At 46.1% G+C, this 16444-nt stretch overlaps 2 protein-coding genes across 2 annotated transcripts in view; one reads left to right on the forward strand and one right to left on the reverse strand.

The window, feature by feature from the left end:
- Positions 1 to 1316: 1316 nt before the first annotated feature.
- Positions 1317 to 1691, forward strand: LOC122915576 (small nuclear ribonucleoprotein G-like). The gene has a single exon (XM_044262323.1). The coding sequence runs from the start codon at positions 1350 to 1352 to the stop codon at positions 1578 to 1580; it is 231 nt and encodes a 76-aa protein (XP_044118258.1). The 5' UTR covers positions 1317 to 1349; the 3' UTR covers positions 1581 to 1691.
- A 4438-nt stretch (positions 1692 to 6129) lies between these two features.
- CNBD2 (cyclic nucleotide binding domain containing 2) overlaps positions 6130 to 16444 on the reverse strand; it is a 56985-nt gene continuing 46670 nt past the window's right edge. Inside the window, exons 12-13 of the mRNA XM_044263119.1 lie at positions 12265 to 12428; positions 6130 to 6448 (exon numbers count right to left, since the gene is read on the reverse strand). Coding sequence (XP_044119054.1) covers positions 6130 to 6448; positions 12265 to 12428 — 483 coding nt within the window. The remainder of the gene's footprint in view (positions 6449 to 12264; positions 12429 to 16444) is intronic.

Here is a 16444-nt window from a genome sequence, read left to right on the forward strand (position 1 = left end):
GGCTGGCTGATGAGGTATGCCACTCCACATCAGGGCCTTTCAAAGCTGCAGACTTCATCAGCACCAGAGTCAGGGCCATTCTCTATGAAAAGGAACCAGGATCCTTAGAGAAATGGCTAATTCCAAGATGACATCAGGGGAAGCAGAAGATCATCTGGGAATATCCTGTTGTGGCAGAAAAAGTGCTCAGAGAATAAGAGCATGTCAAAAGGATTGCTTCAAAATATAGAATGATAGTAACCGATTCTGACACACTGAATAAAATAGGAAACGATGAGTCCAATATTAATATGAATGAATGAATGAATGAAAGAAAGAAAGAATGAATGAATGAAAAATATGATAAGGAAGGGGATATTTACATAGTTCCATATCTCCTCATAAAATCCCTATCAAAACAGACTAGGACATCATCAACAGAGAAAAGCCAATCCATGGAATGGAGAACATATTTACAAATCACATATCTGAAAAGGGGTTAATATCTACAATATACCAATATATGTGACAACAACAACAAAAATGAACAAAGGACTTGAATAGATATTTTTCCAAAGATGATAGACAAGAGGCCAAAAAACACATGAAAAATGTTCAACCTCATTAATCACTAGGGAGATGCAAATCAAAACTACAGTGAGATGCCACCTCACACCCATGAGGATAGCTAGGAACCAACACCAGAATAACAAATGATGACAAGGATATGCAGAAATCGGAGCCCTTGTGCACTGCTGCTGGGACCGTGAAATGGTGCTACTGCCATGCAGCCCAGGATGCCAGTTTCTCAGAAAATCCAAACTAGAACTACCACATGATTGCAGCAATCCCACTTCTGGGTATATGTCCAAGAAAATTGAAAGCAGGTTCTCAAAGAGCTGTCTGCATACCCATGTTCACAGCAGCACTATTCACAAAAGCCAAAAGCTGAAGGCAACCCAATTTCCATCAACAGACAATGAATATGCAAAATGTGGTGTATATGTGCATGCAATGACTAGTATTCAGCCTTAAAAGGGAAGGAAATCTTACCACAACATGAATGAACCTTGAGGACATGGTGCTAAGGGAAATAAGGCAGTCACAAAAAGACAAATACTGTCAGATTCCATTTAGAGGAGATTATCTAGTCAAATTCAGAGACAGAAAATAGAATGATGGTTACCTGGAGCTGGTGGGAAGGGGAACGGGGAGTCCTTTAGTGGGTACTGAGTTTCAAATTTGCAAGAGGAAATTGTTCTGAAGATCTCTTTCTAAATATACTTAACACTACTGAACTACTCACTTAAAAATGGTTAAGATGGACGAATTCCGTTTGGAGGCATCTTTGAGCTCGCCGAGTAGACACCATGAGCAAAGCTCATCCTCCCGAGCTGAAAAAATTTATGGACAAGAAATTATCATTGAAATTAAATGGTGGCAGACATGTTCAAGGAATATTGCGGGGGTTCGATCCATTTATGAATCTTGTGATAGATGAATGTGTGGAGATGGCAACTAGTGGGCAACAGAACAATACTGGAATGGTGGTAATACGAGGAAATAGTATCATCATGTTAGAAGCCTTAGAACGAGTATAAACAATGGATGTGTTCATCAGAAGAATCAACTGCTTCCACATGTCCCCTCCATAGTACCTGTTTTACTACAATATAAAAATCAGATTGTGTGCATTTTCATATTGAGCTTTTTTGTTAAATAAACTTTTATAATAGCAAAAAAAAATGGTTAAGATGGTAAATCTAATTTTTTTAACCACAACGTATATACATACCTACACAACTTTTAAAATAAAATGGGAATAAGTATCATCAAAAGTGACTTTACAGTGGAGACACCATTTCAATCCAATAATCAAAGTTGTCCCCAGCAATGGAACAAACAAGTCTTGCGACACCTGATAGCATCCAATGAGACCACAGCCACCCTTCCGTGATTCCTGCCAAAGATGCATCCCTTAAATCTAATAATGAGAAAACATCAAACTGACCCACATTGAGAGACATACTATAAAAGAACTGGTCTATATAATCTTCAAAAATGTCTCCATAATCCATTTTCTTCTCAATTCTGATTTCTTCTTGTGGGTGGTGAGGCTTTAGAAGTTGAAGAATGGGTGGGGAGCAAAACAAAAGACATGGAGGGTCAGGGGCCCTGCACAGGCCTGGGGTTGGGGGGAGGCTTGAAGCACACACATCAGACCCCTCAAATGTTACAAATGATAGCAGTGAAGCTCCAGAAAGGGAAGGAGCCTGGCTGAAAGTCACACAGTGCATGTCTCAATGGACCACTTTCCCACAGCTACGTCCACAGAGCTAAAGCCCACAGCCTCCAGCAGCCATGAAAAACCCTGGTCTAGCTTTGATGCTGCTTCTGCTTCACCTGGAAACTACTCAACCCCGTTGTCGGCCCTGAACCAGTCATTGCAAATTCTGCAACTCAGCACCCTTGTGGTTAAGCCCCTTAAATCCCCACAGAGCAAAAATGCCTCATGGGGAACTGGCCTCTGGTGGCACCATGGGAGTTGTCAAGTGACCTGTGTCACCCCCGACACTGTCCATAACTGAAGGTAAGATTTTTTTCCATGAGCTACGTAAAGGGAATAGAGGATTTAAAGAATGCTTTTGTTTCCAACCCCAAGATGTGATCTTGAACACTTCCTATAACAAAACTCTGGCAATACCTCCTGTGTTTATTTTTCAAATGGGTTTTTCCATTTTCCCCAAACAGTAGAAGCTGTTAGTGCTGGGGCTATATTTTTGGCTCTAATGTCCTGGGTGTGCCTCTCCAAGTATGACTATGCTTTATTTACATATGGAAAATCATCCCAGAGGGCGGTTTTAGTCTCTCAGACACAGTTCCAGGGTTGTGGGTACCGAATTCTGAAAACAGGTGGCTCATTTGGGGTCAGTGAGTAATGCGGTGGAATCACGCATGCGCTGCCACGCTGCCCGCCTCGGAGGCCACTGGCTGCGGAGAAAGCACTAGCATTTCCTGCCACCGCCGCCCAGTAGATGAGTGAGTGGGGTCGAGGACTTTGCCACTCTAGGCCTCAGGCTCCTTGTCTGGCAAATGAGGATAATGCCGGGAAATGTTTTCAGGACCCGTGGGCTTCTTGACCCTTAGATCTGTGCCCGGGTGGGCAGTAAGGAGGACCGAAAGCTAACACTGTGCCACTTTTCAACAAGCGCCCTCCCTGCTTCACCCAGGATGGCCTTCAGCACAGATCGGGAAGACTTAGCCTTCCAAAGTCTCGGTTTCCTATTCCACTGAAGGGAAGGGAGAATCTGTGGACAGCCAAACTGAGCTCAGTCAAAAAGGTGCTAATAACATCTCACGAGTACCGAGTACTGAGCACTCCCTGTGGACCAACGACTTCACAGGTGCAACTCGGATGTACCTGGGGCCCATTCTCTGCTTGGTTATTGACTTCAAAGAAACAGCAGCTCTGCCTAAAACCGTAATTAAGAGCTATTCAAATGTTTCCTTGGTTTCTTCAAGAAAATACCAAAGGAAAACATATTCTCAAGGCACAGAAAAGCTCTCTGAAAACCTCTTTACATTTCTCATTCTCAAATTCTTCTCTCTGCTAAATGGTGGCTTCAGAAAAACCTCTGCTCTTCCTCTGCTCCCCCCAAGACTCCCAAAACCCAGCCACCATGGTCTCTCTCCCCACAGGCGCCCTCATTCCGGGGCTGCCCTTCTAGTTCCTTCCTCACCCACCAACCCCTAGAAAACATGTCCTACCTCCTGTTCTGGAAGTTTCTTCTCTCACTTTCCAGGATGCAGGACCCAGGGGTCAGGGTGAATAAAATCCTACATCTTGCTATACATGTAGTGCTTTTTTTAAAAAAAAAAACCTTTTTTCCAGTTCATGTAACCATCTCTTTTAATCCTCAACAGCCATTATGAGGCAGAGCTGGGATCTTAACCCAAAGGTCATCAGCCTCTATAGTCAAATGATTGGCAAGATGGTGGTCACAAAATAAGCACTCGATAAAAAGCTTCTCACCCCTTCTCTGGTCATGTCACGTCTGCTCAAGAATTTTCAAGGGCTCCTCACCGCCTAGAGTAGGAGTCAGCAAAGAGGGCCCAAAGGCCAAATCTGGCTGACCACCTCTTTCTGTAAATCTTTATTGGAACAGTAAAGCTGCTTTCACCCAACAGAGTTGAATAGTTAAAACAGAAATGGTATGGCCTGAAAAACCTGAACTATTTATTATTTGGCGCTTTACATAGAGTTTGCTGACACCTGGTCTAGAGAATAAGAGGAACAGAAACTGCCACTTATCCTCCTTCGGATCTGCTATGAAGCAAGCATAAACAAAAGTAAGTAAATTTCAAATGAATGAACAAGATTGTCCATACCATCATCTTGGAGCCACAGCCCTAAATCCAGAAAGATCCCTGAATATGATCAGACACCCCAATTTACCTAGTCCCTAAACAGTGTGACATCATTCCTGTAGGTCACAGACAGCCCTTTCATATCTGCCGCAGACATCCTAGACTCCTTGGCCATCTGGAACTATCAGAGAAGTCAGAGATGATTAAGACTTCCACTTCTCTACTCCTTTATGTTCACAACATCTTCTGGTAGAAAAATTCCATACCTCTCCTTTTTTGCTGTGCAACATGAAAGGTTTTCTTTTAAATTCAACAAACAGGGGCACTGGGGTGGCGAAGTCGGTCAAGTGGCTGATTCTTGGCTTCAGCTCAGGTCACTATCTCAGAATCCTGGGATAGAGGCCTGAGTCCAGCTCCTTGCTCAGCGGGGAGTCTGCTTCTCCTTCTCCCTCTGCCCCTCCCCCTGCTCAGGCTCATGCTCTCTCTCAAAAATAAGTAAATCTTTAAAAAAAAATTAATTCAATAAACAGAACTATAATGTTGAATGTGCTTTTCAAAGTATACTCACCTCTCACAAAGACGATTGATCTTGTCCAGGTTGCTTACTTTGCCGCTGGGGAAACAGGAGCAGGTACAGGAGTCAAGGGGATCCAGTGACCTAGAAACAGAGCCAGGCCCTCCAGAGCTCCGGAGGCCCAGCTCAGCACTCAGGTGTTCTTGTAACTCACTCCTTGCCAGGTAGGGTAGACGAATGTGTGGGTTGGGGAGCTACGGGTGGAGGAAGGCTTTCCTAACAGCTCATGAGCCGGGCCAGGCTCATGTACTGCTGTGGCCTCTCCCAGGCTCCCCAGTGCTCTCAAAGCTAAACTGTGGAACTTTACAAGAGAGAGAGGTGATTTGGCCCAGTGCTACCGACAAAGAGAGTCTGGTCAGGTCACTGACCAGCCACATATTCAGGAGCTCCCAGAAGGGCCAAGGAGCCCTAATAAGTCCAACCTACCTCCTCCTCATCTCTGGCCTGCCTCTTCTCTCTCGGGCAGCTGGCTCCCTGTTTGGTACCCAGAATGCCTGCTCCAATCGCTCTGCCCGTCTGTCTCTCTGGCTCCTTATACCACCTTTCCCTACCCCCCATCAGGCCTCCTTTAGTCTCTGGCAACGCGCAGTCAGATGCGCTTGATGAACACTGGCAAACCGGCAGTCTGGACACCCAACACAGCCCACATCTATGTTCTGTTTGCCTAACACAGTATTTAAAAAGTAATTTGAATTAGTTGCTCACGTTTGAAAACCAGTAGGAATCATCTAAAATATTGGGTTTCTTGGTTCTCTTGAAAAATCTGAAGACTGGCCGTACCGGGCCCGCATTATTTCCTGGCATGGCATCGAACCAGGATGTGAGGCAACTGCTCCCAGTCCCAGTGTGCGTCCAGTCCCCACCACCGCCTGCTGCCTGCCCAGTCCTGATGCAACCCTTCGGATGATCTGCGTGGCCTCCAGAAGGCAGTTGAGTTTGTAACCCCAGTCTTGCTCACTTTGATCTGAGCCCCTCTGTACCTCCCATCCGTCTCACCAGCTAAGACCCTCCTACCCTGAGACCACCCCCAGCCTCCTGACCATCCACTCACTCAAGCCCAGCAAGTATCAAGGGAGAGAGTGCCCCAGCTGCCGCCCCCAAACATCTCTCTAGACCCACGACCCCCAGGCAGCCCGACTCCAAGCCCCACAACTCCCATGGTGGTCACTCAGGAAACAGGATGACCAACCCAACATCTTTTATTGGGTCTAAACAAGGACTCCTGCATTCTTATACTGAGGCAGGAGTTCTTGGATTTTATATCGGGGTGTTGTGATGGCTTGGACGATCCTCAATGGGGGCAGGTATTTCCGGGATGCCATAAAAATGGAATGACAAGGTTTAGTCTCCTTGTTGAGGCTACACAAATCCAGAATTAGAGACTTGGGGCTGCAGCTCCCTTTCTTCTTAGGCCGGACTGGGATGAACGGCGGACGCTGGCGAGGCTTCACCAGCAGCCGCAGTAGGTCCTTCCGAAAGATATTCCAGCTGTTCTCCTGAAGGAACTTCCGGCACAAATCTTCATCACTAAAGGTGAGGCACAGATGCTGAGTTCCCCACACTGGCTCCACCTGTCCCCCTGCCCCACCAGCCATGACTCCTGGTCACTCTTCCAATTCCTAAACACAGTGTGTTCTGTCTCACCTAGGGTCCTCTTTCCAGACTCTTCTGCCTCCTCTCCCTTTCCCCACTTTCTTCCCCTAGAACTGCACTGTTCCGTTTAGTGGCCATGAGTCACATGTGGCCACTGAGTGCCTGTGTTGGGGCCAGTCTGAATTAGAGATGTGCTGTGAGTTTAAAATAAATACTAGATTTCAAAGAATTAGAGCAAAAATAAATGGAGAGACTCTCATTAGTAATGTTTATGGTGGGGACACCTGGGTGGCTCAGTGGATTAAGCCTCTGCCTTCGGCTCGGGTCATGGTCTCAGGGTCCTGGGATCAATTCCCACATGGGGCTCTCTGCTCAGCGGGGAGCCTGCTTCCCTCTCTCCCTCTGCCTGCCTCTCTGTCTACTTGTAATCTCTGTCAAATAAATAAATTTTAAAAAAATAATAATGTTTATAGTGATTACATGTTGAAATGATAATATTTGAGAAACACTGAATTCAATAGAATATATTTTAAAAATCAATTTCACTCATTTCTTTTTGCTTCTTATAACGTGGCTACTAAGAAGTTAAATTATATAGGTAACCATCTATCCATCAAGGAAATGTAAAGCAAAGCCACAATGACATGCCCACTAGGATGGCTGTAATTAAAAACACAGATAAAAATGTGATATGAGGGATGCCTGGGTGGCTCAGTCGGCTAAGTGTCTGCCTTCAGCTCAGGTCATGACCCCAGGGTCCTGGGATCAAGTCCTGCGTCCGGCTCCTTGCTCATTCAGGAGCCTGCTTCTCTTTCTGCCTGCCACTCCACCTGCTTGTGCGCTCGCTCTCTTGCTCTCTCTCTCTCTCTCTCTGACAAATAAATAAGTAAAATATTTTAAAAAATGTGTTATGAGGTGGAGATATTAAAATACGGGTTTTGGTTCACTGCTGATGGGAAAGCAAACTGGTACATTCACTTTGGATAAGAGTCCAGCAGTTCCTCAAAAGGTTAAACAGGGTTAATTTACAACCTAGCAATTTTACTCCTAGGTATATGCCCAAGAGAAATGGAAACCTATGTCCACACAAAGCCTTGCACGAGAATGTTCATAGCAGCATTATTCATCATAGCCAAAAAGTGGAAACAACCCAAACATCCATCCACTGACAAATGGATAAAGTGTGATATATACATTATAGGAATGAAGTTGGGGCGCCTGGGTGGCTCAGTTGGCTAATCGTCGACTCTTGGATTCAGCTCAGGTCATGATCTCAGGGTTGTGAGACAGAGTTCCATGTTGGGCTCTGCACTCACTATGGAATCTGCTTAATTTTCTCTTTCTCCCTTCCTTCCTCCTTCTCTCTTAAATACATAAAATCTTAAAAAAAAAAAAAAGAAATGAAGTACATGGATAAAACTTAAAAACACTATGCTAAGAAGCCAGTTGCAAAAGACCACACATTGTGTGATTCCATTTATATGAAACATCTTGAACAGGCAAATCTATGAAGGCAGAAAGTAGATTGGTTGCTGCTTTGGACTGGTCTTGGTGCCCTGGCTTTAATTCCCCCCACCTCCCCGCCAGCATGAGCACGGGAGGATTGAGGAAAGTGAGGGAGGGGGAGTGGACTCAGCACTCATTGGCTTATTTCCTTCTGAGACCACAGCAAGGGAAGGCATGTTCCATTTCCCCTGACTTGCCTACCCTCTCACCTAAGGAAGTAAGCCTAATAAGTCACTAACAAATTAGAACATTCTTCTGGCAACATTATATTGACCAGGGCAGGGTCAACTTTGATCCAGAGAGATCGACTTAATTAAAAACCCAGATGTCAGAACGGGCTCCTGGTTAGTCCCGTTGGTCCCAGTGGCATGCTGAAGTCAGCTCCTCTGGGCTCAGCGGTAATTATGTGAACCCTCCTCGACCCCCTGTTCAGTGACATCAGGTTGGTAGGTCGAAACTGGCCATGGTGGGAGTGTGTACACCACGGAAATCAGGATACCCTTCAAATCAGGCTTCCCTCCCACCCCCCTCCGAGAGAGCTGGTTATTAAACATTCACCAGCACACTACTGAATAGCCTCCACTAAGAAAATTCCTCTAACTCCCGGGGCGCCTGGGTGACTCAGGGGGTTGAAGCCTCTGCCTTCAGCCTGGGTCATGATCCCAGGGTTCTGGGCTCAAGCCCCACATTGGGCTCTCTGCTCCGAAGGGAGCCTGCTTCCTCCTCCCTCTCTGCCTGCTTGTGATGTCTCCCTGTCAAATAAATAAATAAAATCTTTAAAAAAGAAAATTCCTGGGACGCCTGGGTGGCTCAGTTGGTTAGGCAGCTGCCTTCAGCTCAGGTCATGATCCCAGCATCCTGGGATCGAGTCTCACATCGGGCTCCTTGCTTGGCAGGAAGCCTATTTCTCCCTCTGCCTCTGCCTGCCACTCTAAAAAAAAAAAGAAAAGAAAATTCCTCTAACTCCCTATTTCTTCCATAAAAGAGAGAGAGAGACTATATCTAACTCTGACTTAGCACTAAAGTGCCCAGCACCTTACTTGTTAACCCATTTAATCCTTGAAACTACCCATTTCACAAACATGGACACTGAGGTTTAAAGATGCTACAAGACTCACCAAAACCTAGGAGGGGGCAAGTGTGTGATTACAGATTCTTAGGGGGGCTTCTAGGGTGGTGACTCAGAGTCCAAGCTAAGACAGACAAGATTCCATGTCACCTCCTATGCGGATGGCCATACTGATTTCTAGTTAATTTTTTCACAAAACAGGATCACTCTTCTAAGAGCCTCAGCTCGGTGCAGGGGTTTCCGTTCCAATCTCTGCATCACGTGAACTCAGTTTCATCTGTCCCCACAGGCTGTAAAAACTTCAGCCCAGGATTGCCCTAATCCCTGGCCCGGCCCACCCCCACCCAGCAATCCCACACTAGATCACACTCTGTGTGTTGGCTTTTAGGCTCTCCTCCATTTTGGCCCTGAGATTTCCCTTCTCTCCTGGGAACTCAGCCCCATGTGCTTTGCAGGGGGAGAGACGTCAGGTTATCCAGACCCTGGCATTCATAGGACAGGTGTCACTGCCACCAACCTTGTGATCTTCAGGATGTCATGCCCTCTTTCCTGGGCTTCGCAGTCCTCAATTAATACATGGAGGATTTGAGCCAGATAATGGATCTGTTTTGTGTCACTTTAGCAGTCTAGGAACCATGAGTTTAACAGTGAATGAATAAGTCAGAATTCTATCTGTCAGCATTGCGGATCATTGCAGCGAAGCGCTGACTGCGCGGCACAGATGCCAGGGCTCAAGTGTCTGTCACCGTCAAGGCCACGGAAACCTCTTCTTAATTTCAGTTCAACAGCCGTTAACGGACACCCATCATCTAAGGCTCCTAAAATCCCTTTTTTAAAAAAAGATTTTATTTATTGATTTGAGAGGGAGAGAGAGCACAAGCAGCGGGAAGGGCAGAGGGAGAGGGAGAAGCAGACTCCCCATTGAGCAAGGGGCCCAGGGTCGGGGGCCCTTGGGGCTCCACCGCAGGACCCTGAGATTATGACCTGAGCTGAAGGCAGACACTTAATCGACCGAGCAACCCAAGTTTGAGGCAGGAGTTTAACATAGCCAGATCTAGGTTTTAGCAAGAGCACAGAAATGCTGAAAGGATCTAGTGGGGAGGAGGTGGAGGCAGGGGGCCCAGGGTTCTAGGCTGGAGGTCCCAGTGGGGATAGCAGCATCATATCATCTAGGGAGGTGAATAAGATCCACTGGAGTGTGTGAAAAAAAATATAGGACGTCATTTATATTCCTCTTTGTCTTATTCTTCTAAAGAATTTTGGTATGTCCATAACATATATATTACTACAGCAATATATGTACATAATAATAATAAATTCACATGTTATTCCTATTTACATATATTCTAAGGGGTATATATGCCAACACTTTTTAGTAATAACAGTGCAAGATCAAAATAGTTTTGCAACCACTGGTCCAGTTAACTTTTACATTAAAAAATGAAGTTTTTTTTCACCTTATAGACATATTCACGTTGGAAGATTTGGAAACTAGGGAAAAGTAAAAATAAATCTTTTTTTTTTTTAAAGATTTTATTTATTTATTTGACAGACAGAGATCACAAGTAGGCAGAGAGGCAGACAGAGAGAGAGGGGGAAGCAGGCTCCCTGCTGAGCAGAGAGCCCGATGCGGGGCTCGATCCCAGGACCCTGGGATCATGACCTGAGCCGAAGGCAGAGGCGTTAACCCACTGAGCCACCCAGGCACCCCTAAAAATAAATCTTTTGATCAAATCTCTCAAGATAGATATTTTTAAATTATAAAAGTAATATCTTTAAAAAAAAAAGTAATATCATCATTACCAAACAAACATTTGGAAAATAAAGGGGAAAAGCCCACTTGGAATGCCACTATCCTGACAAAAACTTTTTATTTAGGGATTTGGGGAGGGACTGAGGGAGAAGGAGAGACAATCTTGAGCAGGCTCCACACCCAGCATGGAAACCAACACAGGGCTTGATCTCACAATCCTGAGATCATGACCTGAGCCGAAATCAAGAGTCGACACTCAACCAACTGAGCCATCCAGGTATCCCCAACAACTTTTCATAACTATTTCTTTTTGCCAAACTGTGGAGAGAGCCCAGATGTCCATCAACTGATGAATGAATAAAGATGTGACAGATATATAATGGAATATTACTCAGCCAGCAAAGAGAATGAAATCTTGCCTTTTGCAACAACATGGATGGAGCTAGAGAGTATGACGCTGAGTGAGATAAGTCAGTGAGAGAAAGACAAATACCACATGATCTTGCTCATATGCGGAATTTAGGAAAGAAAACAGATAAACATATGGGAAGCTGGGGGAAGGAGAGAGAAAGAAACCATAAGAAACCTTAAGGTAGAGAATTGAGGATTGATAGAGGGAGGTGGGTGGGGGATGGGTTACATGGTTGATGGGTATTAAGGGCACTTGTGATGAATCACTGAATTCTACTCCAGAAACTGATATTGCTCTGTATGTTAACTAAGTAAAATTTAGATTAAAAAAAAGTATCTTTTCTTCCCTCATTATAAAAGCAATGCATACACACTACAAAAACAATTAAATATGAGAGGAATATATAATGATAACCAGGAAATATCTTTTAGTTTTACCTTCCAGACAGAATGACTCTCACAAGTTTGGCAACATCACAGTTTGTCAACACTTTTACTTATTTCCTTCTAGGTTTTTCTCTTGTGTTTTACAAAGGCATAGCCAGTATATATACAGTTTTGCATCCTGTCCTTTTCATGAATCATTATATCACCTATTTTACCCTCCTCCTACAGAACCATTAAACTTACAATTTTTTAAATATAGCAATTATGTTCTATCAAAGAAATGCACCACAATTTCTAAACTATCTCCTTAGTGTGATACGTTTGGGTGATGGTGGTAGTGGTTTTTCTATCAAGAATATGGCTGCTATGAACATCTCAGTACATGTAGCTTTTCCCATAATTAGATAAATTCACAGGTAGACCTTTACTTCAGAGGGCATAGCCCTTGCAACATAATACTAAATCTATTATCAAAAGGATTGAGATAATTTAAGGGGTACCAACAACTACTGATTTCATTCTCCCTTTTCAGCATTAGCACTTTTTTTCTTTCTTTTACTAAAACAATAGGTGAAAATTTGTTTATTTGGTCTGGTGGGATGTAGGCACATTTCCAGCACTGACCTGGGGTAGTTGACCTTGAGCCTGGACAACTTCTCTGTTACCTTGCTGTCCATCAGTTCACAGAATTTTTCTTTCGTCACCCGTATCACCTCAGCTCCCAGGCTCACCAGGATCAAGGGCCGAATGTCAAGCTGGTTCTCTGGGAGGAGGATCTGGTGAAGACCCTGGGGAACAGAAAGTTCCAGAAGGTTTCATCTCAGAGACTGTACACTTTTTTTTTTAAGATTTTATTTATTTATTTATTTGACACACACAGAGAGAGAGATCACAAGTAGACAGAGAGGCAGGCAGAGAAGAGAGAGAGGGGGAAGCAGGCTTTCTGCTGAGCAGAGAGCTTAATGCAGAGCTTGATCCCAGGACCCTGAGATCATGACCTGAGCCGAAGGCAGAGGCTTAATCCACTGAACCACCCAGGCACCCGAGACTGTCAGCTTCTACCAGCAGATTATCTAGATGGGAAGATGGGGAAAATGAGGACCCAGGCAGAAGGTGAATCCATCTGGGGGTCATTCTGCAGGGGATGGGGAGAAGTCCAGGGCTCCTTCATGCTACACTTTTGACATCAAAGGCCTCCAGCTGCTGGAATTAGAAGAACCTGTAAGGAAAGCACACTGTCCGTGTCCTACCTCCACACAGGCTTTCCAAGAGTCACACTCAGGAAGTCCCTCAGGGGAAGAGCATTTCACAAGGTTTTCCCCAGGTTCAATCTCAACTCTTGTGCCAAGTAAACCCATTTTTCTCTTCCTCAGGACAGTGACAGAATTCCAATGGCGAGTCCTCCTTTTCTAAATCCCCCTTCTGCAGCCACCACACCCTCCCTCATCCTTTCTGCAGGTTTTTGCTCGCGTGTCCCCATTGAACCTCAGTAACCTTCTTGGTCCCTCACAGACTTTGGGGGTCACTGGACCCTTCTCTGCAGCTCAGTCACTCCTCTGGATCCCTGGCCATGATGATGACAATGATACAACAGCAATATTTGGGCATTTGCTCACCCCAGGCCCTCTTGGCCCTGCCGTGGGTACTGAGTTATTTGACACCATCCCAAACCCCCATGAGGTGGGTCCTACTATTATCCTCATTTTACAGAGGATGCTGCTGAGGCTGAGAACTCTGCCCAACATCACACAGCACGGAAGCAATAAAGCTAGGATTTGAGCCCAGGGGTTCTGTCTTCAGAGTCCATGCTTTCAACCACTATACTCTGAGGAAACTGAGGCACAAAGAGGTTAAGGAACTTGCCCAAGGACAGAAAGAGGTGGAGGCAGGATTGGAAAGCAGCAATCTGTTCAGGGCCCCACTGAGGGCAGCACTGCCGGCAGGTACCCTCATCCACCTGCAACCCATCCCACACACACCAGCTAGTCACGGCCCTTTGCTGACTATGCCCTTGAAATACCTTCGGACAGCACAGAGGACAAACAAAAGCTCCTCATTGTGGCCCCAAGGTCTGAGCTAGCCCACCCTTGCCTGACTCTCCAGCCTGGCCTCATGCTGCTGTGCCTTGTTTACTCTGTTCCACCCATGCTGCCCTCCCTCCCAGTCCCCTTGACATGCCAAGCACCTTCTGGCCTCAGGCATTGAGCTCCTCAGTCTGCAACATTCTTCCCCCAGGTCACCCCCAGCTAGTTCTTTTCACCACTCAGGTCTCAACTTAAAACATCACTTCCTCAGAGCCGGCTTCTGCATTGGTGGTTCAGTGGTAGAATTCTCGCCTGCCTCAGAGCCGGCTTCCTTGATTGCTCCATTTAAGAACCCTGCCCCACAGCCCAGCTTTCTCTTCCATTCCTAACAGCAATTTGCACTGCTACATGTTTGCTAATTCATCTTTCTATTGTCTGTCCCCAGACTAGATCATAAGCCCCATGAGGACAAGAAGGATGTCAGTTTCCTTGCCCAACACTGGCATCTTAGGCCGGGTTGGAGCACAGTAGATGCTCAAGAGCTATCTGCTGAATGAATACTCAGATGGGGTCACAGAACATTCGAGTTAGCAGCTCACCCAGGTGAATTTCCACATTTTCTTTTGAGGCCACACAGCTGTCTAATTAGAAGCAAAATGAATTGGAAAAAAAAAAAAAAAAGAAGAAGCAAAATGAAGATGAGGACCCCCTGATCTTGACCCCAATCTGTCATATCCCTTCTTCCCTGCCCATGGCTCTGGCTTACCCCATCTGAGACCTTGGTCTGCCCGTTCCCTGGAGAAGCTGGTTCCCCTACAACCTCCTGGCTCAAAACAGAGGCTCTACTCCAGGCCCCAACCTCTGCTGTTTCAAAGACTGACCCAGCTTCACACTCCTGCTGCCCATATTAGGCAAATGGGATCTCTTAAGTGAATACAAGCATAGCTGTCACCATTCACTCTCCTACAAATGAAGCCAGGGCCTTGAAAGCAGGGAGAACAGAGACATTCAAGGCATTTTCATCAAGAGTCATGCTAACACGTATTTGGGGTTGGGGGGCCTTCTCTGGGTTGGGCCCTGCGTGATGAACAAGGCAGCTGGGTATTTGCTCAGAGCCCCCACCCAAAGCCTTCTAGGCCTTCCTAGAGAATCAAGGCCAAGTTCCCTATTCCAGCACGGCAGACCCCTGATGAGAGGGACCTTGCTGTTCCCTCTCCATACTGCACCGCCTCCAGGGCCGCCACCATCTGTCCAACCGGGCGATGCCTTTCTGCCCTCTGGGGCCCTCATTCAGCTCCGGGTGCCTGGCATTCCCAGCTGCTCTGCCTGGAAGTGGGTGAGGCTGTGCTCAGGGTGTCAGGAGCCCCACGATCAGTGCTGAGCATCTCACCCGGAAGCACTAGCCACCCTGGAGGAAACATGAGCGGTGAGTGGGCTGGAAGCCATACCACCTCGGGGCTGTCAAAAGGAACGTAGGAGGTTTTGACCAAAGGAGAAAATAATTCTCGGGGCTTTGGCACTGTGCCTGGCTCCAGAAATGCTGGATGAAAAACAAACTGGGCATTACTTAAGTATCTAAGGGGCCATCATGTGGCTAGGAAGCTGATTTCTTCTGTTTTGTTCCATGGAGGTCAGGGGAGTTTAGGGGAAGAGCTAGTTAAAAGTTGCAGGAGGCAGAATTTTGCTGAAAAAAGGAAAAGCTTCCTAAGAGTTTGGAAAAATTCCAGCAGCCTCCAGGGACAGCTGTGCTGGGGGGCTGGGGCTCCCACCCAGTACTGCACTGGGAAGACTCCCAGTCCCATGGGGCAGGAGCATGAAGAGCCCACCGCAACAAGGGGTGACAGGCATGTGAGGACCCTGGAGATACTGTCACTTAGGAACAGAGGGCATGGCAAGGGAGCCACTCTCTGGACTGGCCACATACAATGATGACCACATGTGGGGCTTCAGAAGACAGCCCCTCCCCGGGGCAGGCAGAGGCCCACCTGCTGCCCAGCTCCCACAGTGATGAACTCATGGCCCAATTTGTTTCATCCATGCATTCCCTGCCCAGCTAACTCACTACTAGATAATTTTTTTTAAAAGGTTTTATTTATTTATTTGACAGACAGAGATCACAGGTAGGCAGAGAAGCAGGCAGATAGAGAGGAAGGGAAGCAGGCCCCCTGCTGAGCAGAGAGCCCGATGTGGGACTCGATCCCAGGATCCTGAGATCATGACCTGAGCCGAAGGCAGCGGCCCAACCCACTGAGCCACCCAGGCGCCCTAGATAATTTTTTTTTAAAGTAGGCTCTACACCCAGCATGGAGCCCAACGTGGGGCTTGAACTCACCACCCTGAGATTAAGACCTGAGCTTAGATCAAGAGTTGAACATCTAACCAACTGAACCACCAGGCACCCTGGATAATTATCTTTTTAATAGACTTTGTTTTTGTAAATACTTTTTTTTTAAAAGATTTTATTTATTTATTTGACAGACAGAGATCACAGGTAGGCAGAGAGGCAGGCAGAGAGAGGAAGGGAAGCAGGCTCCCTGCTGAGCAGAGAGCCCATTGTGGGCTCCCAGGACCCTGGGATCATGACCTGAGCCAAAGGCAGAGGCTTTAGCCCACTGAACCACCCAGGTGCCCCATAATAGACTTTGTTTTTTAGAACAATTTTATACTTAGAAAAATTGAGAAGCTAGTACAGAGTTCCCCTATACAGTTTCTGCTGTTATTATTTTATATTAGTAAGATACCTTTGTTATGATTAATGAACCAATATCAATACATTGTCA

This window comes from Neovison vison, chromosome 8, assembly GCF_020171115.1.
Source record: "Neovison vison isolate M4711 chromosome 8, ASM_NN_V1, whole genome shotgun sequence".
NCBI classification, from domain to species: Eukaryota; Metazoa; Chordata; class Mammalia; order Carnivora; family Mustelidae; genus Neogale; species Neogale vison.

What these genes read in the sequence shown, in the direction of transcription:
- LOC122915576 (XM_044262323.1), top strand. Translation starts at nt 1,350, where the DNA reads ATGAGCAAAGCTCATCCTCCCGAGCTGAAAAAATTTATGGACAAGAAA.